The 22,908-nt window shown below is 46.0% G+C and overlaps 1 protein-coding gene across 10 annotated transcripts in view; it reads right to left on the reverse strand.

Moving 5' to 3' along the window:
- Positions 1 to 14,000, reverse strand: part of ILDR2 (immunoglobulin like domain containing receptor 2) — a 37,116-nt gene extending 23,116 nt beyond the window's left edge. Inside the window, exons 1-3 of one of the 10 annotated variants that reach the window (XR_007707737.1) lie at positions 13,782 to 13,962; positions 5,671 to 6,003; positions 4,486 to 4,605 (exon numbers count right to left, since the gene is read on the reverse strand). Coding sequence is in view for 8 of the 10 variants with exons in the window: in XM_035540383.2 (XP_035396276.1) it covers positions 4,486 to 4,605; positions 5,671 to 6,003; positions 13,782 to 13,827 (499 nt within the window). In the remaining 2 variants the exon portion in view is untranslated. Of the gene's footprint in view, positions 1 to 4,485; positions 4,606 to 5,670; positions 6,004 to 13,781 lie in introns of all 10 variants that reach the window. The other 9 variants (XR_007707736.1, XM_035540383.2, XM_035540384.2 and 6 more) reach the window with 9 other exon arrangements.
- Positions 14,001 to 22,908: the final 8,908 nt, after the last annotated feature.

Consider the following 22,908-nt stretch of genomic DNA (forward strand, 5'->3'; position numbering starts at 1 on the left):
GTGTGAGCTGGGTCACATGAAGCTAGGACGGGGTATCTCCTGACACCGCCCTGCACTCCTGATTCAATGGTTACTCCAGGTACCCTGCATCCACTGCGCTGATGCACTCGCAGTTTCCTTCAACAATGAAGGAAATGCGGTACTGAATGACTTTATTAAAGACCACGGATGTTCTCATACAAAAAGCATTCACAGGTGCTATGAATAACAATTTGATTAATAGCACTGTGTGTGTGTTTCTAGAACCAGGTCACTCTGCTGCTACCTACTAAGATAGAAATGTAGACACAGACACAGACACAGATTTCTAGGTTGGAAGAGACCTCAAGATCATCGAGTCCAACCTCCGACCTAACACTAAGTACTCCACTAAACCATATCACTAAGCTCTACATCTAAACGTCTTTTAAAGACCTCCAGGGATGGCGACTCCACCACCTCCCTGGGCAGCCCGTTCCAATGCTTAATAACCCTTTCGGTAAAGAAGTTCTTCCTAACATCCAACCTAAAACTCCCCTGGCGCAACTTTCGCCCATTCCCCCTCGTCCTGTCACCAGGCACGTGGGAGAACAGACCAACCCCCACCTCACTACAGCTTCCTTTAAGGTAACTGTAGAGAGCGATAAGGTCGCCCCTGAGCCTCCTCTTCTCCAGGCTGAACAAGCCCAGCTCCCTCAGCCGCTCCTCGTAAGACTTGTTCTCCAGACCCCTCACCAGCTTGGTCGCCCTTCTCTGGACTCGCTCAAGCACGTCCATGTCCTTCCTGTAGCGAGGGGCCCAAAACTGAACACAGTACTCGAGGTGCGGCCTCACCAGAGCCGAGTACAGGGGCACAATCACCTCCCTAGACCTGCTGGCCACACTGCTTCTTATACAGGCCAGGATGCTGTTGGCCTTCTTGGCCACCTGAGCACACTGCTGGCTCATATTCAGCCGACTATCAACCAGTACTCCCAGGTCCTTCTCGGCCAGGCAGCTTTCCAGCCACTCCTCTCCCAGCCTGTAGCTCTGCTTGGGGTTGTTGCGCCCCAGGTGCAGGACCCGGCACTTGGCCTTGTTGAACTTCATACAGTTGACCTCAGCCCATCGCTCCAGCCTATCCAGATCCTCCTGCAGAGCCTTCCTGCCCTCGAGCAGATCGACACACGCACTTAGCTTGGTGTCATCTGCAAAGATGTCGTCTACATCTGCAATGTAGACTTTCTTAAATTTAGGATTCAGCCTTTTTGGTTCAATCATACATCAGTTCTAAAAAAAAAAAAAAAAAAAAAAAAGTATGAAGTTGCAAATGGATTCACTAGCCCAGATGTCATGCCAGCAAAGAGTTCTAAAATTCTAGTAAAATACAAGTGTAGCAAGCCTCAGGTGATTCCTATTGTGCAATTTCTAAGCCCTGCATTAACCCTGATGCAGCAGAAGTGGAGTTCATACATTTTCTAGCATGCTAGACCCTGTTAGGAGATGCCAAATCAGAACACAAATATTTGATAACAGTGTAATAATATTTTTAAATTGAAATTCTCTCCTTTCCTTTTCTGGATTCACTCTCTTTCTGTGCTTCTGAGGCACAGAGGTTACCATCCCTCTTCCCTTGCCTGCACCGATTTCCTTAGCAAGGGTTAAAGACCCTGATAAGCAAAACCTACTGAAGGGTCTCTTCAGCAAAACACATGGTTAACATCAGGTATGCTTTATAAATCCTGTCAGCTTTGCTGGGCATGAATGGATGTACATAAATGCTTATGTGCTTTTCTGAAATAGGCCTGAAATAAAGACAACACGTGAGATTCTCTGCAGCTACCTGCAGTTGCCCAGTCTCTGTGTGTGCTAATGTGACACACAGATGCAACAGAACTCAACATGTAATCCCACCATGACCTAGGCAGACTGCCTACTTAAGACTCCATCGGATAACTGCAAATAGAGCCAGAAGTCTCTGTGATTACTTCCCTAAGAAAAAAAAAAAAAGAGGAACACTGTAATTTATTTCAAGTTGTGACAAAGCAGCTTTTGACCACATGTTAATGTTGTGATTCACTGTGCAAAAGCAGGATCCTCTACTTTCAGCTAAGTTTCTGTTCATGTATTGACACTACTAGGCACCTACCATTTTTGCCTCTCAGACCTTCCAAGGTTTCTAAGCGACACTAAGCTGTCCTGAGAAGCAGCATCTTTCTCTAACCTAAATACACCTTTATATCTTGGCATTAATATGCAGCAGCCCCAAAACAAGCAATGTAAATTGCATCTGAAAGACAGCACAGAGCAAACAGCAATGTACCGTGGGAATGGCAGTATCTCTTGCAGACACTATCTCTCTGATGCTCAACCCCTCTCACAAGGAACCTGGGTTCCACTCAAAGAGCAGCAAACAGCAATCTCTTACCATGTGTCCCCTAGGACTGCTAAAGTGCTCAGATCTACATTTGTATTCAGTGTCTCCCTGCAAGTCACTAATATCTGGGAGAACAATGATATGAAATAAAAAATGTCCCAGAAGATGCCAGAATATTAAGAAATGGTATTTTCACCAATGGCTGCCTCCTCCTCCTCCTCCTCCCCTGCCTCCTCTAGCCATCACTGGGAGAGGTAAAGGAAAAGAGAGAAAAAATACCAGCATAGGCAGAAGTAGAAGTCTTAGGTGGGAAGAGGAAGAAAGGAAGGAAGATGATTAGGTAACCTGGACTCACTCCAAAAGCTGGAATGTTGCCTCTGTACACATTACCCAGGAAAAGAAATACACACAAGCTGCACCAAACAGCATGAGGCAGAACAAAGTATGCCCACGATAAGTATGTTTTCATGCTGCTGCCAAACTTAGCAGAGCACTGCACAAAGTGCAAGGTCAGACCCACGGGCTGTAGTGAACAGAAAAGCAGATGCGGTCAAGATAACACAGCCTAAGTGATGTTTCCTCCCAACATGACCACCACAAACCAGGGCCGGGAGCATCACCAAGCCAGCTTCAGAGGAGGGGACTTCTTTGTCTTCCCCCACGTAGTCCTCTGTACACACTGAAAACCAGATTCTCCCTGTTACCATGGCACTGTATCATCACTGGTGCCTGAGCGCAGTTGTAGATACAGATACGAGAAGACACCAAATCATGGCAAGGAAGGTGAGGAAAGGACAAAATTCAGCAGTACACCACCACAGAGTCAGTCAGCTCCTCTGAGGCTACCTAACAGCTACAGCTCCACAGGGCAGAGAGAGAACCTCACTTGAACTGAACACAGGTCAACCTTGGGCCTGTTTTAACCAGCACATGATACAGAGGCATGCTGTGGATTTAGACAAGGGTATGACACTGCTTTTTGGAGGGACCCATTCTCCAATTGTCTGCCACCTGACTGATACCTTAAGGAACAAGTAGAGGAGATGGCACTGTCCCTAACCCATGCCACTCCATCTGATTTATTTTGTGATGACATCTCCAAATAAAAATATCAAACAAATTTTCACCTGAGCCTTGAGACCAAGGGCACTTGACAGACATGTTCTACTGTATGCCTCCAGGTATCACTACACACTACAGACCCAAGGTTTTTTTTTTTAACATCACAGGATGTACAGAATCTGTACACTCAAAAACCATGCAAACACACTGACCAGGCAAACACTGGTGTCAGCAGGTCTTACGGTAAGTTAGAAAAGCCTCAATATACCCTTCTAGAGCAGTACGGTACTACAGTTGGGTTAAGGCAAACTCAACAAATGCCCCTGAAAGCTCAATTCCGCTGTTTTCTCTTGTAGCTGGGATGGGTAAATTTTTGACCTATGGAGAGAGACAGACTGTTGAAGCCAGGGCTGAAAGCTAATCCCATGACTAGGCAAGACTACACTGCACGAGGAAGCCTAACAGACACATACACAGAGCCAAGAGTGCATACTGCAGAGAGGACAGGTCCTTGTAGTGGCAGCACCAGCTGAGACCCGACTGAGATCATGGAACTGTAACTCTAAGTGTACAAGTACAATTAGGCAGGCAGAAAAATATCCCAAATTGCCACATTCAAGCAGATAAACACAGTGCTTCTTGACATCCCCACAGGTCAGAAAAGTAGAGCCAAGGGAAGGTTAAACTGCAAAAAGCATATGATTTGATGTTCTTCTGGGTGTCTATTTTTGCAAGACTCAATCTCAAGTGTTCACTTTGCTGCAAGTTTATTGTTTTACGCCTTAAAAACAAGGGTTCTGACTTTCCCCAGCCCTGCACTTTCTGTAGTCATTTACGCCTGTTTAATGTGTGAGCAGCGTGGGTGTAAACATTACTATTCTGGTTTGGCAGCATTTGCCACCCACTTTGCCTAGGTGTGAATGACTGCACAAGGTGCAAGGCAATGGTGAAGGTACTGCGGGGACTGTTTTACATAGATTTTACACCCATAGTAATATGGTGCGCGGATATGTGGAGAGGGAGAGAGAGAGTGGAAGGAAAGATACATCAGCTATCAACCCAAGACTCGATCTGGCAAGAGGGCTTACCAAGTACAAGCAGCTCCACCGATTCTTCATTCTTGCCCTCCACGTCATCTGGTGTGATAATAAGGCAGTAATAGAGCCCACTGTCCCCCCACATCAGCTTCCCAATCTGAAGGTCTGCATCTGAAAGGCAAAAAAAAGAAATCAGGGGTTCCCTCCAACACCAGTTGGTAGAGTGAGTCTGTCTCCAAGCCCCAAATCCAATTAATTTCCTTATGAAGATAAGTGGTTAACCTTATTCTGAATACCAAGAAATTCACAAAAAAAAATACACAGATGTGGGGCTCTGTGGCTGTAAATGGGAAGACAAGTAATGCCACAGAGGAAGCTCACTGTGCAAGTACCGAAAGCAGAAGGGATAACTAACATTACTCTGCCTTCCCATCACCACATTCGTGCCATTCAAGAAGGGATTAAGCAGTACCTCCTCTGCAGCACTTCAGTCACCTGCCAAAGAGATCATATGGAGACAAAGGAAAACACTCACCCTCACCAAGGCTGATCACATGCTTGCCTCACCAAGGAGCCCTGGACTGCCCCCACTTCTGGCTAGGTGGTCTCCTGAGCTGAGCAGAAGCCTTGCACACGTGACAGGGCAAGGTTTCTCACACAGACTCAGTCCAGAGCAAACATTTAAGGACCCGCCACCCTCCATCTCCACCCAAGTTGGTTTCACCCCGCGGAAATCTCTTCCACACTGCCCAAAGCTGCATAGAGTTTAGGTTCACAATGGGGTGAGCTGGTGAAGTCCAGAGCTAAACGAATATGAGGTGTAGGATAATTGTCTTATTTTGGAAAAATCAGTGGAGTTTGTAAGAAGAAAAACATGGCTCATAGAGACTGAAATTATACCTCTCTTGCTGGTGCCCCTGTGTTAAGGAAAATCTATATACAGAGCAATATGCAGAAGCCAGGAATAAAAAGCTTCGTTTTCATCAAAGGGAAAATAACACTGTAGCAGGGTTAGAAACCTACATACAGCAGCATGAAGTGCAGCACCAAAGGAAATGACCTTTGGGTCCAGGGTTGATTGGTTGAATCCTAAACATCTGTCATAGGAAAGTCTGCTGGAGGGGAAGCAACTCTTATAAGGGAGTTAACTGAACAATTACTGCCAGCCTCCAGTACCCAAAATTGCCAAGGGTCAATTCCAGGCCCCATCACACATCACGGGGGTAGGAGAGTTACCGTGGACAATGCTGACGTCTCGTTCCTTATAGAAGTCCCCTATAGTGATGGCAGATCCTTGCTTGGAGGCCACGACGCGGACCGTCCTCCTGCTGTCCACACAGTCCAGGTAGGGATCCCAGTCCAGATTCCTCTTGCTCATTGTCTGTACACCAGAAGTCGCCATACCCAAAGCTTCTCCCATCCGGTCCTGGCAGTACGATTTATACCTCCATTGTACCACAGCTGGTTGGGTGGAAGAAGTAGAGAAATGGCAGCGAAGCAGAGCAGGCTGAAACAACATGGCCACCTTCTTCTTCTCGGGCACGGTGACTTGCAACCCTTCCACCTCAGCTAAAAGACAAAAACATGAGCATCATATACCTTGGCGTTGCTTGAAGAGGAGATTATGGCACTTTATCATAGCATCACTCTCCTCATGTGCATAAAATTATAGCATCACATCTCCTCTTTGAAGGTCACACAGCACGCGGCGCCAGCCCTGCCCACTGCACCCTGTTGCCCAGCCACTGCTGCTTGCTCTGCCAAACTAGAGATGCAAGAAAGAGTAGATCCAAATCGCATAGCTCCTGCTGTGGCTGGCATGTAGCGCTGAGAAAAATTGCTCCATGTGGGAGGTGTGGAGAAAAATGGCCCAAACACTCAAGCTTTTCACATTCCCACGGAGGATATGGACCTCGACACGTAATGTTTATCTACCAGCTGACGGGAAAGCTGCAGCCTGGAGCTGATGTATTAAGGCTTCTGAGAAGATACATGGGAATGAAATAAATACAGGACTGCTGCCACATCCTTGTGTAGCTTTGGGAGAAGCCAAGAGGTAAGCAATGCCAGCAGTGAGCACTCGGGGGAGTGAGGTACGCCATCTACCCGCAGCACAATGTCCGAAGCCTCCCACACGTGCCCCTCATTGCTTCCTGCACTGCAGGCAGCACTTACACAACGCTGCAAACACACAGACACTTTCCCAAGCCTGGATGTGCCAGCCTGTGGAGGCACAGAAACAGCCCAGGAGCAAAGTGGGGCATCTGAGAGGGAATAAGTTTGTAAATGGGGTCTGCTCGCTGCTGCTGAGGAACATCGGGGCCCGACAGCAACAGTTCACATGGGAAAAGGGAACCAGTTTCAGTACGGCAGCAGCTCCCTACGCACAGCTATGATATACCCCAAGGCCCAGAGCTCTGCACACTGAAAAAGAGGACAAAATGCAAAGAAATATTAAAGAGAAGAAAGCAAAAGAGGACATTTACACTGCATCATGAGAGACTGCTGGGCTTAGGTGAGGCTTAGGGAGGAATGCAAGATTGAGGACAAAGCATGGCTTTTGGGGAAAGCAGTAGGAGAGAAGGGCAAATACCAGACAAGAATAAAACATAGTAAAGTATTAGTGTAAGTATAAGAAGCAGAAGTAGACAGATGATAACCAAGGAACCACCTGGAAAAAGCTGAAGGTGTCTTAGTCTAGGTCAAAATAATCTCAAAGGGCTGGAGCCAGGTTGCAGGAGATGAAGAAATGATGCAGAGAGGAAACAGCAGAAAATAAACCACCCATTCCAGAAGCTGGAGATGAGATGGAGATGGAAGCTAGCAAAAGAAACTGAAATGGCAGGGGAAGTCTTTAGGATGGAGGGAAAAAAGGCAGAGAGACAAAGCAGCGGAGCTTAACGCAGAGAGAACAGTAGGTACACCAACAGTACGACAACAGCGGGCATGAAGGGACAGGGTCAAGATGGAGACAGCCACAGACCTGAAAAGCAAAAGCAGGCAAAGGTCTCATGAGAAGAAGTCAGAACCACAGCAAAGTGAGAAGCTTAGACCAACACTGAATATTCATGTCAACAAGTTATCAATGTCCACAGTATAAATCACAACAAAGCCTACAACCACCAGTCAGGCGATAAATACACCGTATGGACAGCAGCTAGAAGGAAAGTTTATTTCAGAGAGATAAGCTGGTCACTGATAGCAACAAAGAGTTACTGATCGAGGCACAATCTGACCCTGGGGACTACTAAGCGAAGGCTCGCAGTGCACAAGGGTGCTATGGCATTTGCAAGAGGAATACCATATTATGCATATAATGAATGCATGGCATTATGCATATAGCACTTATGCTATATGGAAATTGCACAGGGGACGTCACGAGTTTTGATAGAAGTGCCTGGACCCAAATCCAAATGCTGATGTTCTCCAGAGTGCCATGAAAGGCAACTGAGGTCCCAGCAAGATGCTGCCACAGGAGAGGCAGCTCCTGAGGTGCAGGCAGAGACAACTCGAGCAGCACCAGCTGGGACTTTTCTGCCGGGCCTCCTGCTCCCAGGGCCAAAGGGGCAGAAGCAGGGGGAGCGCACAGCACTTGGAGAACGTCACCACTCGGTTTTCGTGGTGACGTTGTCTTATCCCCTCCTCCCCAGAGGGCCGTGCCTCCCGGGCTGCATCTGAGCCTGAGAGGCATGCCAAACACTTTGAAAAACGAACGGGTCCCGGTCAGACCTACATCTGGCAGCTCTGCCTGACCCCACGCAGTCTGCGGCCAAAGTCGACGCATGACGTGAGCTGACCAAGTGACTCACCACGTTACTTCAACTTCGGGGACAAAACAGTGACACAGGGAATATTAAAAGCTTTCCCCGGTGAGCGAAGTACGCCGCTCAGTAAACACAGTGCTTTCGGCTGTCTCTGTGCTGTAGCCCTCCTTCCCTGTTAATGAGATTAATGAGTTTGGCAAGCCGGGCACCGCTTTAATAAATGATTAGCTGAGCTTTAGCAAATTCTCAGCTGACAAACTTTCCCCACCCCACTCCCATGTGAATGTCTATATTGAGAAAAGAAACTTGTAAGCAGCTTTTGGGAAAACACAGGACTTCTTCCTTCCAAAAGCATTTGGGAGATGCACAGAAAATTATCTGGCATCTTTTATATTCCATCCCAAGGTCTTTATTAACTTTTAAAATATTCTTTTCAGACCTTTCCCAGAAATAGCATTTGAGAACAACCCAGTGCCTCAGACAGAGACTGGAGCAGTGGAAACTCTCAATCTATTTAAGTCAAATTGTATATAATTATATATGGCTGACCTGGGAAATTATACACCTGTTATTTCCACTGCCAAAAAAAATAAAAGTCAGAATCTATTCATGTAAGGTGTCACTGCTGTAACAATAGCCATCCAAAAGGCCAGGAGGATGCTAGGCTGCCTGAAGACAAGATGGTGGCTTTACGCCTACCAGTTATGTCTATGCACATGAATTACAGAGGTCTCCTTAGGACTTCCTCTAGTTCCAGAAGAAACTACTGAACTCAAAAATCTTCGAGAGACTAGCCAAGAGACCAGAAGCCTCTGGACAGAAATCTGTGTTGTTTATATCACGGAGTCAAAAAATAGTAAAAGATATGAAAAAGGATGACAAGCTTAGTGACAGCAGACTGTGGTTGCTCTTCGTCTAGTTTAATACAAGCAGGACCAAAAAGAAAATGAATTGTGCTCTGCTATGTTTTGACTAACATGGACAGAGTAAGATTAGCCCTTATTTCCAAATCATCACGGAAATATAACTCTTGCACTTTGGGGAATCAACCTGTTTATTGTGAATTTCAAAATGTTTGAACTTTCACAAGCAGTCTAGCTCGTGGGAGTCATATGATGTGACAATTTTACTTTTTTTCTTGTTCTCCTAAATCCCCAGGGGAAAAAAAAAAGTCTGCAAATATTAATCAAGAACATCTTAAAAACACAAATATCCTCACTCTCAGAAAGTAAAAGGAATCTGTATTTTTGTACGTGAGTGCATAAGCACACATAAAGAGCTTAAAAAATATCACCCTTCAGAAACACATGTATGCTTCTTGTCTATTTCTCACGTGCGATGTGTATTTGCCTTTTTTCTCTCATTCTTTCCCTAAACTATTCTCAGATTATGCATGCAAACTATGCAATCAACATTACACACAAACTATCCCTAATACATTTTAGCTGTGATTAAAGAAAATTCCAGGGAGTGATTATAGAGGGCTGTATTCATATGGGCACATTGGAACCTTGTGAGACTGATCTTCCTGAGTACCTTCCATGAATAAAAAAAAACAGAGAGGGCAACTGAGAGGTGCTAATTTAGGTTCTTGATTTCCAGTTGTCCTTCAGACACAGGAGAAGCCCATGCCTCCCTGAGGCTAGATGAATCCCAGGAAGATTTAGCTTCCCTACGCAGCCTTAAGCTAGCCTTTATGAATAGAATAAAGTTGATCTGAAGCACTAATCCCTATAAATAACAACAAAGCCAAACACTGTAGTTCAATGTAATAGGTCTTAAACTGCATCCTTCTACTGCATAAGATAAGAGTCCGAGAGAAGGCAGTACACATTATTCTTCAGGTCAGCATGGGTGTCCTTATCTGTGCATGCATCATCACACTTGTTTCTTTGCTATTATTTGGCCCACATCACCATTTGCCTGAGGCAGCATGGCTGATGCTATGAAACTACTGAAATTACACCCCTGAATTTTATGCATCTTTACTGGTATGAGTGCCAGATATGCATATGGGAGAACAGAAAGTCCTTACGCCCTGAACCCCTAGCCTACACTTAAGGGCTTTGGCAGAAAAACTTATGTTCATAGGTAAAAGGCAGGGGACTCCTCCTAGGGGAGTCTCTATCACTTCTCCAAACAAAATAAACTAATGTGTAAAAGGATGCTCTGTTTTTATTGTGCCTTGGCTACTGCACATCAATTGTAAGTATTCTTCCTCCCCCCTCCCCCGAATACAGGCGCTCAGTCCGCATTTTCAAATGTGGATCAAGCCTAACCTAGGACGTTGAAGGGCTGGGCTTTGAGACTGGAAATCTGAGATGATATGCAGAGGTGCAAGCAAGCGAATGAAGATCCAGTGGGATCACTGAGATAGCGTTGTACAGATTCTTGCCTACTCAGGCTGGGTTACATCCAGTCCACGCAATTAACCAGCAAAAGCCATCACCAGCAGACTGAGTAGTTTATGGGAAATTAAGTACATGTCTTGGTCTAGTTGCTACCAGACTTGTGTTCTTAGCTCCATAGCCACTAATTGTCAACTTTTTTAGCCAGCAGGAAACCAATGCCTAAATAGGTCAGCTGCAGCTGAGGTATAAGGACGGCACTGTTTTATACAGCTCCAAAGCAAAACAGAGAATTTCGGCTCCTAAACTGCTTAACCTGGGCAGGTGCAAAACCAAAGCAGTTGCAGGAAAGCACAGTCTTGCGCACACAGCACAGAACCTCAATACAAAAACTCTCCATTAAGGTACAGCTCAGACTCTGCAAACCAACTGCAGTAGACTTGGATTTTCTTGCTCTTCCAGAATGATTACTCAGCAATCAGTCACCACCAGAAGCCTGAGAACTAAGGCAAGAGATGGAAAGAGTCTCTCCAAGCCTTATAACGGTGAGCCATGACACCTGTTCTTGAGATGGCATTCGGATTTCCATCACTACCAGTCCTCCTCCAGGGTGATCTCCCAGGAACAAGAAGTAATGAAAATGTGAGGTTTCTTCCCAGCTACACTAAGCTTATGCTGGGTGCAGCAAGTTGAGGGAAGTCAGATGAATAGTTTAAATAAAGACAGATAAAACAGACCATCCATTTTCCTGCCTTCCCAGGGAATCTGCTCAGTCAGCCAGGGAACAGCAAAGCACAACCATACTCCACTGTGCCCCTTCTGCCTGCCCTTCCAAACCGTAGATGGGACAGCAGGGTAGTAAATCTACCCACCTTTGTATTACACTATGGCATTGCAGTGGCTCTTCTGCACAGAGAAAGCAAAGCACTGAGTGCTAAATTACTGGAGGAAAATGACTTCACAGGGAGAGGTCACATTTTAATGTGGATGGTCTCCTAACCATAATCTTTCCAGGCTTAGGCTGAGTCTTAAAAGGAAAAGAAAATTTGCTCTGCCTGTTCTGCGGGTAAAACCAGAGTTCAGTCTCCAGTGCAATGCTTCCCTCTAGTTTCAAATGCGTTAGGAATTACTGCATTAATAAGAATGATGGTAAACATGAGGGGAGAACTCTTCCCAGAGTCAAGCAGCACCTGGTAGTTTATGAGAACCAGCTTTACAGAGGGGCCTAAAGATACTTGACAAATTGTACCTTCTTTTTCTAGACAGAGTCAAATAGTCCTGCACATATCCCAGCCCACACCACTTGACGCGAAGGAATAAAGGATGACCTGCTCTTCATCCTTTGCTGTTGTTATTAAAACACGAGCTTTAGGCATGTGGGAGAGTAGGGCAGAAGAAAAGCTGAAACAAACCCATCATACTTCACACGGGATTTTTTTGAATTTGCAGTAAGAAGTCACAATGCAAAACCAAACAAAAGATAATGCAAGAGCCAAAAATTAAAGACAAACAAAGGACACAGAGGCATTATTGCTGGGAGGAAAGGAACTGCAAGTGCTGATTAGAAATTTCTCAGCCCACCTAGAGGAGGGAGGAGGGGAGAGCAGGGGGCGAGAGCCTCCCTCTCTTTCTTGCTCCCTTTTGTCTCCCTGCTTCCTCCCTGTCTTGCAGGCTCAGTCTCCTACCCTGGCCCCTCCACCTCCCAGCCCCCACTCCTCTTTCCCAGAGCAGAGCGCTGCTCCGACTGGATTAGGGCTCCTTACCTTGATACAGACCTTTCATTCCTTTGCACAGCCACTGGGGAGAAGAAAATCTTGAATCCATGTTTGCCAGCCTCTCTCCCTTTTCCGCGCACACTCTCACACTCACTCGTTCACACGCACACACCTTTGCTTATTTGCTTTCTCTTGGCCACGAATTGCTTTCTCTTGGCCACGAAAAAGGCCGGCGGCGCCTGCTCCGTCCCTGGGTGGCAGCAGCTGGAGGGGAGCAAGCTGACACCGGCTGCCTCCATCTCTCAGCGCGTGGCTAACCTGTTGCCTGCCAGAAGCCTCTGCCTGCCTGCGGTCGACACCAGCAGCAGCAGCAGGCAGTCCTGTCGCCAAAGCCCAGGACTAGAGGAGACTGGAAGGTCTTCCTACCGCAGCGATACCTCGCTCTGCACAGACCCTGCATGCTCTGAAGGGCAGACGCTGCCAGTAATCACGAGCTGCCTCTAATGGAGGGAGAAAGGTGTCAACAGCCCAGCCTTTTAGCTTGATGGAAAAGTCCTGATTTAGCCAGACCCGTCCAGATAACGAAGCTCTTTAAAAAGAAGGAGGAATGTAATGTGTTTATCTACACCTTGTGCTCCGTTACCAGTCCCTGGATGCTATTTATCGGCACGCTACTACAGCGAGTAGGGAAGGAGCGGTAGTTGTGGGTGCGCTGGCACTCCAGACCAACTCACAGAAGTGGGATACACTCGGAAGCAGCCAAATGGCAGGGAGGGAGGCAGGGAGGGAGGCAAGATGAGCCGGGAGCTGCTGAAGCCCCAGATGAGGCCGTGAAACCCTGGAAGGGAGCAGTAGGCAGGCACCAGCGCTGAAGATGACTCAGAGTGAAAAAGCAAGGAAAGGGGTGGGTGGGTGGGTGGTGGGAGAGAGGTGTTATGACTAAAAGCCGAATTTACTGCTTGTGAATCCTAAATCTGAAGAGGAAGAGGGAAGAGCCTGAGGTCTTTTTTTTGTGGGATACATCGGTGGCGGTGTGAAATCCAACTGCTTCTGCTTCTTCCCCGAGCCTGTAGCCAGCCTCCCCGGCTAAGCCAGCCTGCTGCAGCCTTTTCCACAGCCTCCTGCGCCCGGATGCTGCACCGGCCGGGAGGCACAACCATACCCTGCTGCCCCTGCCCTCCCCTCTCCTCTCCTCGCTGCCCTCAGCTCAGCCCCTGCCCTTCCCCATCCCGGAGCCCCGCCGTGCTCCCCCCTGCCCAGGGGGGCCCCGGGAGCAGCGCTGGGGGGGCCGGCCCCGTCCGGGGCTCACAAAGGGCCGGGCACCGCTGCTCCACAGGCCGGGTCCTGACCCCAGCCCCGACCCCAAGCCCACCAAGCCCGGGCATGGCAGCCCCCTCCCCTCGCTCCTGCACTGTGCGGCCGGGACAGCGGCGGACAAGTTCCCCCGATCGCTCCCGACCCGGTGGCGGAGGAGCCCCCCCCCCCTCCAAAACCCCCCGGGAGCCCTTCGGGACGCCTACCTGCGAGCCACAGGAGGACGATCCAGCCCAGGACGTGCCCCTCCATCTTCTGGCGGGCCGGCGGCCACCATGCCGCGGGGCGGCGGGAGAGGCCCGGGGGGCGCCCGGGGAGCCGCTGCCCGGGCTGGCTCCGTGCGGCTGGGCTCTGCACGGCTCGGATCGGATCGGCTCAGCACGGCTCGGATCGGCTCCCCTCGGCTCCTCCCCCGCCGCCGGGGCCGCCCCCGCCGCTGGCCGGGAGGCGGGCGGGGGGCCGCGGCCGTAATTGCCGTCATTTTCGATGGAGCGGAGCCGAGGAGGAGGTGTCGGGAGGGGGGGGTTAGGTTTTCAGGCCAGCGCGGGGTTGGAAGGGGTTTGGAAGTTGTCCCGAGGGAGCCGCCGAGGAGATGTGCTGCTGTGGAAGATCGTTTTGTAACGGGACGGGTGGTGCTCCGAAAGTAAACCATCACGGCCCCACACAGTGTGCTTAAAACTTCTGAACTCCATGCGAGAGTAAAAGAAGGCGGTGGGAGTCTGTGGGAAGTGCTCAGAGCTGACTGAACAGCGACTTGTTTTCACAGAATCACAGAACCATTAAGGTTGGAAAAGACCTCCAAGATCATCTGGTCCAACCATCACCCTTCTGCCAACGTCACCCACTAAACTTTTGGTGGGTCAGCGCCAAAGAGAAGCACCTTCCAACACGGCACTCGCCAGCACAGCTTCCCTTTGTGTGCTGCTCATCCTCAAGGCATTTTCTTTCAGGGGCTTGGCTTGCATTTGTAACCGAAGCGTGGATTCTGCAGATGTCAGTGACCCACATGGGAGAAGGGAGTAGTCTTCAACCTCTTCTCATCCGAAATCTGCCAAAGAACATAAACAATCCTGATTTTCTAACACCAAGTTGGGCCCCAGAGGGAGCAGTGCGAGGTGTGTCCCTCTGCTAAAGGCACCCTGCAAGTGATACCTGCAGTAAAACTTTATAAACTATTTGCATTCTAGCAGGTATTTTCCAGTTGCCTGTAGATTCCTTATAATTTTGCCTTTAAGACTGAACTTCTCTACAGGCATAATAAGCTTTTTCAAACGAATGAGCAAAAATAGATCAATAATTTCCAAGGGAAAAAGCAAAACAGCATGTTTGCTGTGATAAAAGATGTGTTGAAACATTTTGGTTGTTTTTGAACAGTTGTAGTTCCTCTGCTAATGTAGTTATAGTGGAATTGGGCAAGGAGACAATCCCAAGGCAGCCAGTCTGTTTTTAAGTGTTTTATTCCAAGCTATTCAATGTTATTTAAAAATACTTTTCACATAGAAGTTTATTTTATTCAGCATTACTTAAAAAGAAATACACACCCATCCCCAAATAGTCTCCTGACCTTTTGGGGCTCAGAAGGTTCCTCTGACCCAATATATTAGTTTAATTGTTTTGCAGTACCAGCTAAAAGCCACAATTAAGAACTAAGACCCCGCTATGTAAATAGCGTACGCACAGAGCAGTCCTCCTTCAGCTCGCAGTGATCTGACACCTGAGTGCCTTCGTGCATTCTCACAGCTGAAAGGCAAAGTAGAAACTCTTATTAGGGCTGCAACTTCAGCCTCAGGAAATACATGGAGTTCCAGAAAACTCATGGTGCCACGATACTTCAGAACATCTGAGTGCTTGCCTCACCTTGATTAAACATCTGTAGCATATAATCCATGAAGGTTTGTATGCACTGAACTAAGATTCCTAAAAGGAGGACACAAAGCTATTTTTCTCTCCCTCCCTCAATCATTTTTCTTAACAACCCTCAAAAATCCAAGTGAAATCCCTGTGCCTTGCCTTTCTGTAACTTAATTGGGCAGGAGGCTGATCCAGTTTCCTGAGACAATGTTGATGTGATATTATCTCATATGTTAAAGGTTGGGAGTAGGACAATCCCTTATGTATCACTATTGTTAGCTACTCCTAGTTTTTTTTTTTTTTTTAATCTACTCCAGCTTTTGCAAATAAATTTGACATACAACAGTTTTGCTAAACTTTTGACTCACAACAAAGGAAGGAAAGATTTTCAATACATGGAAGCACCATTGTTTTGCATGTAACTTTGGATTTATAGCTGCTTTGAAATTTTCATATACTCAAACTCAGTGTACGGTTCTTTTTCACGTAAAGTGAGCTGTCATTTGTATATATGCATGTATGATGGATTAATAGATGTCTGAGCCTTGAATAGATGTTCCAGATCTCTGCAGACCTTTGATCTGAATATTGCAACATCTGCGCTGGCTTAATAGCTAACAGGGATGTTGGCTTTCATTTTAGCCAAGTCTTGAAGACAGGAAGGTGCACTACCACAGTTAGCCCCATTTCACCTTCAGACAGTGGGTGAATTCCTAACCGATTACTCAGATCACTTCAACCTGCAGTCCAGCAGGGATTCTTTGTCCCCTGAAAAACAATTCCCCGTGGCTGTCCTGAATAATTTAGCCCCAGACTTAACTGGAAGAATACCACTCTACAACACTGATGTAAGTGATACTTCAACACTAGCTGGGAGCAGTTCTCTAAGCAATGGGATCATGCAAAAATCAGTTGAGCAATATGGAAACAAACTCACTTCTTGTTATTCATACTGTAGTAACTGATGGCTTTTTTCTCTTCTTGCAAACTACTTCATTCCTCCCTTCTTTCTTTGATCTTCCAGTACCAGTCTTTTGTGGTCATTTCCTCTGTTGATAAGCAGAGGCAGCTTTTTAATATGTTTCCAGCATCTGGAATGATATACACCAGCACCTCACTCAGAATGATCCATCTTGGCAACATCCCCAAAAACCTGACATGTCACATGAAAATATTTCTCTTCATGAGTACTTTTGTACAACCATTCAGCCCCCTGGATTTCCTTGGAAGAAATTTCCATACAAACAGTGTTTTCAACAGCTTTCTGGGATGTCATACTAGATTCAGCCATTAGGCACTATTCTCTTGATTTAGTACTGAGACCAGCACATTACAGAAGCTATTAAGTGACACATCATCAAATCACAGTGTTTAGCGAGTCTCTTCAGAATAGCTACTAACTAAAACTTTTCCTCATTTGCTTTGTTACCCTGGAATCTCTTATTAATCTTCAATAGCTTCACAGCAAGACATTGCAGAAATATATGCATTCTCTCTGTATATGCTATTTTTTCTCAGCCGCCTGGCTACATTTGATCACACAATGATATGGAGCTTTTACTTCCCATTAACATCAGGAGTGGGTGATATGGATATATAAACTGCTTTTGTTCTTAACCATGTCGTTTGTAACAACTAACATTTAGAATGTTTAATGGAGAAACTTGATTTTCTCATTCCAATGAGAACATAGTATATTGTGTATCTGTAATATAAATTCAGCACTATAAAAAAAAAGAACAGCATCTTTCTACAATATTCACTCCTCCATATAAATTTCCCATGCTGCTCCTGATTCTTTCTTTGACACCAAAAATCATAGTTTCTATTTGCTATGCTTTGAGATGGGACCTAAAAATTTGCACTTAAATAAAATACTAAGTGCATATCAGCAGTAATGTTTTGTGAGGTTAGTATACAGGTACACGTTCAAAAGTGAATCCTCCCAGCTCGTAATCTTTTATGTGTCACTGTACTCAAAAAATAGGAATAGGAACAAGACAAACTCTACTTGCATATCTACAGTTAGCCAAGGATATAACAAGTTGTTAAATTGTCTGTGATTGCTGGCTGTAGAGAAACTGTGGCAACACAAATGCCTTCTGGGAACTGGGATTCAGCTGTGATAGTCTCATCCAGCTTTCTTAATGAAACAAATCACATCACTTTGCCACACTACATCCTGTTTGAACCACAGCATATCTGTTAGAAAAAGAATCACAGAGTACTTTGAGTTGGAAGAGACATCACCCTGTGCCTAATTTCATTCAACTTCAACTTCTAGTACTGACTAGCCAGATGGAAAGGTCTTCTTAGGGGATTTCTGAACAGAGGCAATGACTGTGATCAAAGCACCCTTTAACGTTTTCTTTGGAAGTTCAACAGACTTTTGTTATTTTGCTATATTCTGGAGCTAACACCAGATCTGGAGGGAGGATCCCAGGCACAGCTGCTAAAAGTATGAAAGCAGATGTACTAGTAAAGTATGAAAACAGATGTACTACATCATCGTCTCTGCTGCTGATACTTAGTTTTCCTTCCAGCGATGACACCGTTAGTCCTTTTGACATAGCATCACATGGGGAGATCCCATTTGTTGGATATCCCACTCTGTCACACTCATTACTAACTATTCCCTCCATCTTTGGATCATTTGCAAGCGTCCATGACAACTGCATGTTTGTTTCAAAGGTATTAAATATTTAGTAGTACACAGCCAAGAAATGGCATAAGAGGGATCCTGCTGAAAACGTGCAATAACAATTCCTCATGTAAAATTACATTTTGAGACATCCTAAGCTAATGTTTTAATGCATTTACTGGCGACCACATTGTCTCTGTGTCATTCTGTTTCCTTGATTTAGTGTTGCGTGGTCGAGTCATATGCCTCACGTGTGTCTGAATGCATTACCTTTAGGAACCACACTTAATATCTCTTTGATGCAATTACAAACTAATGTGACAGAATCTATTTTTCTGCAAACCCAGGTTGATTGACATTAATTAAGTTAGTTTTCTTTAATTCATTACTGAAGCAACTCCTATATCAGTGATTCTATTCTCATGCCTGGGATCCTCATCAGTCTGACAGGTCTATAATCACACAGGTCATCCTATTTAGGGCCAGATCCAAAACAAAGACTTTGGAAATTTTTCAGTACCAAACTGTAGAACTGCAATCTAAAAACCTCTCATTCAGCAGCAATTTCAGACATTTACCAAAGTTGACTGACTATACACTTACAGTTTTGCTTCCCTGCATGCCCAGACCGTTTTGGGCGTGTAAGACATTAAACAAGCACCCAAGCTAAGACTTACATACACGTGGGTTGTCCTGGCCAGCTCCAAGCTTTCCACCTGAAAACTTAGTTGAGGTCTTACCAAATATTAAGGATTTCTAGTATTTGTCCAGGAGACTGGAACAATGTGGCGGCTTCACTGGAGCCACGGCATTAAAGATATTTGGAATATATAGCATAGATGGGATGCAGCTGCACCCCACACAGGCAGCTGGTTGACACGTACCTTGTAACACCTTGAGTGCTTCAGGGACATGCTGACCAGCAGAGATAAAGCACATGCCCAGCAAGCCCCATGCATCCCACAGCCACATCACCTGCTGCACTGCAATTCCCAGCACAAAAGCTAGTATTTCTGAAGAGCAGACAGAAGCATAGCGGCACCCACTCAAGACCCCCTTGAAACCTGGAAGAAAGATGCCAATGTCACCTGTGAGGCCTGATCCAAGACATTCACAAGATGTCCAACACTCAACAAAGCCCTGCGAAGGCAGGCAAGGGAACAAGGCAGGGCCATATGGCTTACCTTTTGTAAAAAGACCTTCTGACTCTGAGCTGTCCAAAGTTACATCCTCAGTCACACAACTGAGGTGAACGGCATTCTCCACTCCTATTGCAGTTGTGACACTGTTCAGAAAGAAACCCAAGATTCATTAGATCAGGGTGAGACCAAGAGAAAAGCTGACTGCTAATAGCTTACAGCTTAAATCATTTGCCTGAGGGAGCGGAAGCCTGAAGATTCTGATTCCTGAAATGCTTATGCACTACATATAAACCAGTAATAACTACTGGACTGGAAAGCCAAAGTTCCCATTTTATATCACTCTCCCGGGAAACTGCCATAGGTCTAAAAACTCCTTTACCAGGCTGAGAAAGATATGAACTGCAAAATTGTGTGGTAAAAACTCATCTTCACACCCACAAAGGAGTGCAGGGAGACAATGACATGGGGGTAGCCCAAATAATACCCCACCCTGGCTCCTCCCTGGCCCATCACAAAAACCATCAGCCCATCAAAGGCCCACCTCCACTAGTCCAGAGAAGCACAGGAACAAAAGGGCAGGCAGGATCCCAAATTTAGGACTGAGGGGAAGGAACGGCTTGTCTGGGCCCCTCCCAGGGCTGTTCCAGAACAGCCCCAGCCCCAGGGTTCAGGCGTGAAACCCATCAACACCACAGCAACTTTGGGACTGCAGCCTAGGAATATAGGACACATTATGGGATGTAGGGGAAGAGCAGTTCAGGATTGCACAGGACTTCTTACGGGACGTTTAGGGGAGGAATCAAAAGTAGAGAAAGGGAGGGAGCTAGGTGATTTGGGAAGGAACAAGTGTGGGGAAAGGGAGGGATGAGGGAGTAAGAAGAGCTGGTTGCATGTCAACAGTTTGCTGTTTGATGTGCTTGTCTGGCCATGCCCTGCGCCTGCTCAGCACAGGCTGTCCTATCTTCTAATTAAATTCATTTCTAGCTCTTTTCCTGGGTGAGGGACTGTATTTTGTGTGTATGTGCATGTATAAGGGTCTGAGCACCAGCGATGAGACTCAGGCCATGGATCAGAGGACCTGTGTGCCTGGGTGCCAGTGACCTGAGAGACACAAGTGGACAAAACCAAGTGACCCACTGGGGTGGGCCAGGGCCACAGGAGAAGCTGGCTACTGGATCTCACCCGAATTCCCTAATGTGAGCACCAAATATTTCCCACTCTGTGGGACAGGGCTCTAGCCTCAGAGCAGTAGATCGCTGGGTAGCAGCAGATGTAGTTGCCAAGTTTTTTCAGAATATCTCTGCTTGTTCCTTCTAAGGAACAACTGTAAGACACATCTTGGAAAGAAGATGATAGCCATGAATCCTGAGTGAATGAAAATGCATTACTGGCAGAAAAATTCCAAATAGATTTTCTCTTTCAATGTACATAGACCCTATTTTGAGACATCTAACGAACTACATGCATTGATGGGAAAGCACAGGTCCCCAGCTGTGGAGCTGGGTTTCCAAGGCCAGCTATTTAAGAGTTAGGTGTTGGCATATCAAGTCGTTTAATTTAATTAAGTACTTTAAAAAATAATACTTAAACACTGGCACAACCCTTGCTTTTATTCCCTGGAATTACCCCAGTGTGACTTACAAATCAGCATAAATGGTCTAGAGAACTCCTTTCCCAACTATGTTAAACAGCAGACAATCAAACAGTTAAAACATGAGTTTCCAGTTAAAACACGGGGCGCTCCCCAGGGTCCCAGCCAAGAATACAGATGATATGGTGCTCCAAAGATGACCTTTTTCCTCTTTTTTCTCTCCCCCAACTCCACGTATGAAAATCCTTTCTCTCTTCACTGCTTATGAATTTTATTTTCCAACCACACCTCTAGCCCTAGGAGAGCTATTAGTGGAGCCTTGTCTTCTTTAAAGAGTTGATGCACACATTATCTGATTTTTTTAAGAGGATGGGCTGTTAAAGGGTGGGTCACAAAACTGCACACAAGAAAAGAACATGGTGTGAAGGAAAATAAAGCAACTGTGCACAGATGTACTCCTAGCAACAACTCATACAGTAACACAACAGCAATATTCGCCTTTCAGGCTAAAAAAATAGACTCTGCAGAAGTTTGTATTTAAAAGATATAAGTTATTTCTTGCAGTCTCTCTTCAGAGATTTAAACTAACATATCAAGAACTAGTCCTGGATATAAGTAAATTTCCACAAGAATGACAGTGACTTTAAACATGCTCATCTATTCTCATTGAGTTTACGTGATTTTATGTTTTTAACAATGTGATTGGCTCCTCCTGTAAATTTAACAGCAAATTCAGTAAGTGGTTCGTAAACAGCATAAAACAAATTGTTTCATTGGATTTGAGCAAGCCTCCAGAAGACTAAACTGCACCAGCATTTTTTAACCCTCAGAGGAAACCAGCCACCAGTAAGATGCAAGAGCAATGTGATCTGACCTTACCTGCCAGCTGTTCCAGCAGCAACAAACATAATTAGCTGAGCCAAAGATCTAAGCCTACACAGCAGCTACCTCCTTTGGAGATAAACAGACTCACAGTTACCAAACCAGAAGATGAAGAAAGCAGACAGACTGAAGGGAAAAGTTTTCCAATGAAACACATTGAAGTTTTCAACAGTGTTTTATATCCTTATGTCCAAATTTACAGTAAATTCAAAAGGACTCTGGAATAGAGGATGGGAAAAGAATCTTCCAAGTCAAGGCTGTACTGTCCATCTTTATTGAGATTGCTGGGGTAACTTCACTGAAGTCAGCTCCACAAGCGTAGTGTGCTGGCTCCTGTTCTGCTACACCATGCAGGCTCTGCAGGAACTGCAACCACATACTGAAGACGGTCCCCCCATCAAGATGGCCCCCAAAGACAAAAGGAACAGTGAGTAATGTGGGAGATACCACATATCTGGGGCAAGAAAAACCTGGCCAAAATTTAATCAGAGCCTTTGCTGACACTGACACATTGGCAACTCTGCTTCAGGTTAAATTTTGGTTTCTCTACTGCAGGCAAACACATTTCACAATCCCTTCTGTAAACTGATTAAGCTTTCTTCTATGGCCAGTTGTGGATATATATATACATTTTAATACACTACGACAAGTCACGATCACTTACTTTTTGAGAGAGATTGATAGAAAGCTTAAGGAGGGAAGCAACTCATCCTGCCTATCAAGATGACGCAGATCAGGTTGTTTCCAGCCTTTATTTTATGTGAACTGTGGCTCAGTATGCAAACTTTCAGTGAAGGAAATGTCAATTATGTCAATGAGATAGATGAAAGTCTGGACAGCTTTCCCAGTTTTGCAAAATATGAGGTCCCAAAGTATTTTTTAATAACCAAGTGCAAGTCTGCCTTTCCAAGCCTATATGCATGCCCTCTCACCTCCTCCGCTCTTCTGCTACATGTCTCAAAACTAAACCCAGGCCTCTGGTGTGAAGCTGGTCTTCACTTTTCCCCCACTCCCTCCTGTATCCCTCCTGTGAGGACCTCTACTCCTGTTATCTGTCACCCCGCATTCTCACCCAGAAATCTGGGCCCTGGCAGCACTTCAAGCACTACTGGATGTGTCAGAGCAGGCACATCATCCTGACCCTGTCTCATGGAGCACCAGCTCCTCCTGAGGTCACTGTCAGGGAGCACCAAGAGCCAGGCTGCTCCAGAAGGAAAGGCAAGCCA

This window comes from Cygnus atratus, chromosome 1 (assembly GCF_013377495.2).
Source record: "Cygnus atratus isolate AKBS03 ecotype Queensland, Australia chromosome 1, CAtr_DNAZoo_HiC_assembly, whole genome shotgun sequence".
In the NCBI taxonomy this organism is placed as follows: Eukaryota; Metazoa; Chordata; class Aves; order Anseriformes; family Anatidae; genus Cygnus; species Cygnus atratus.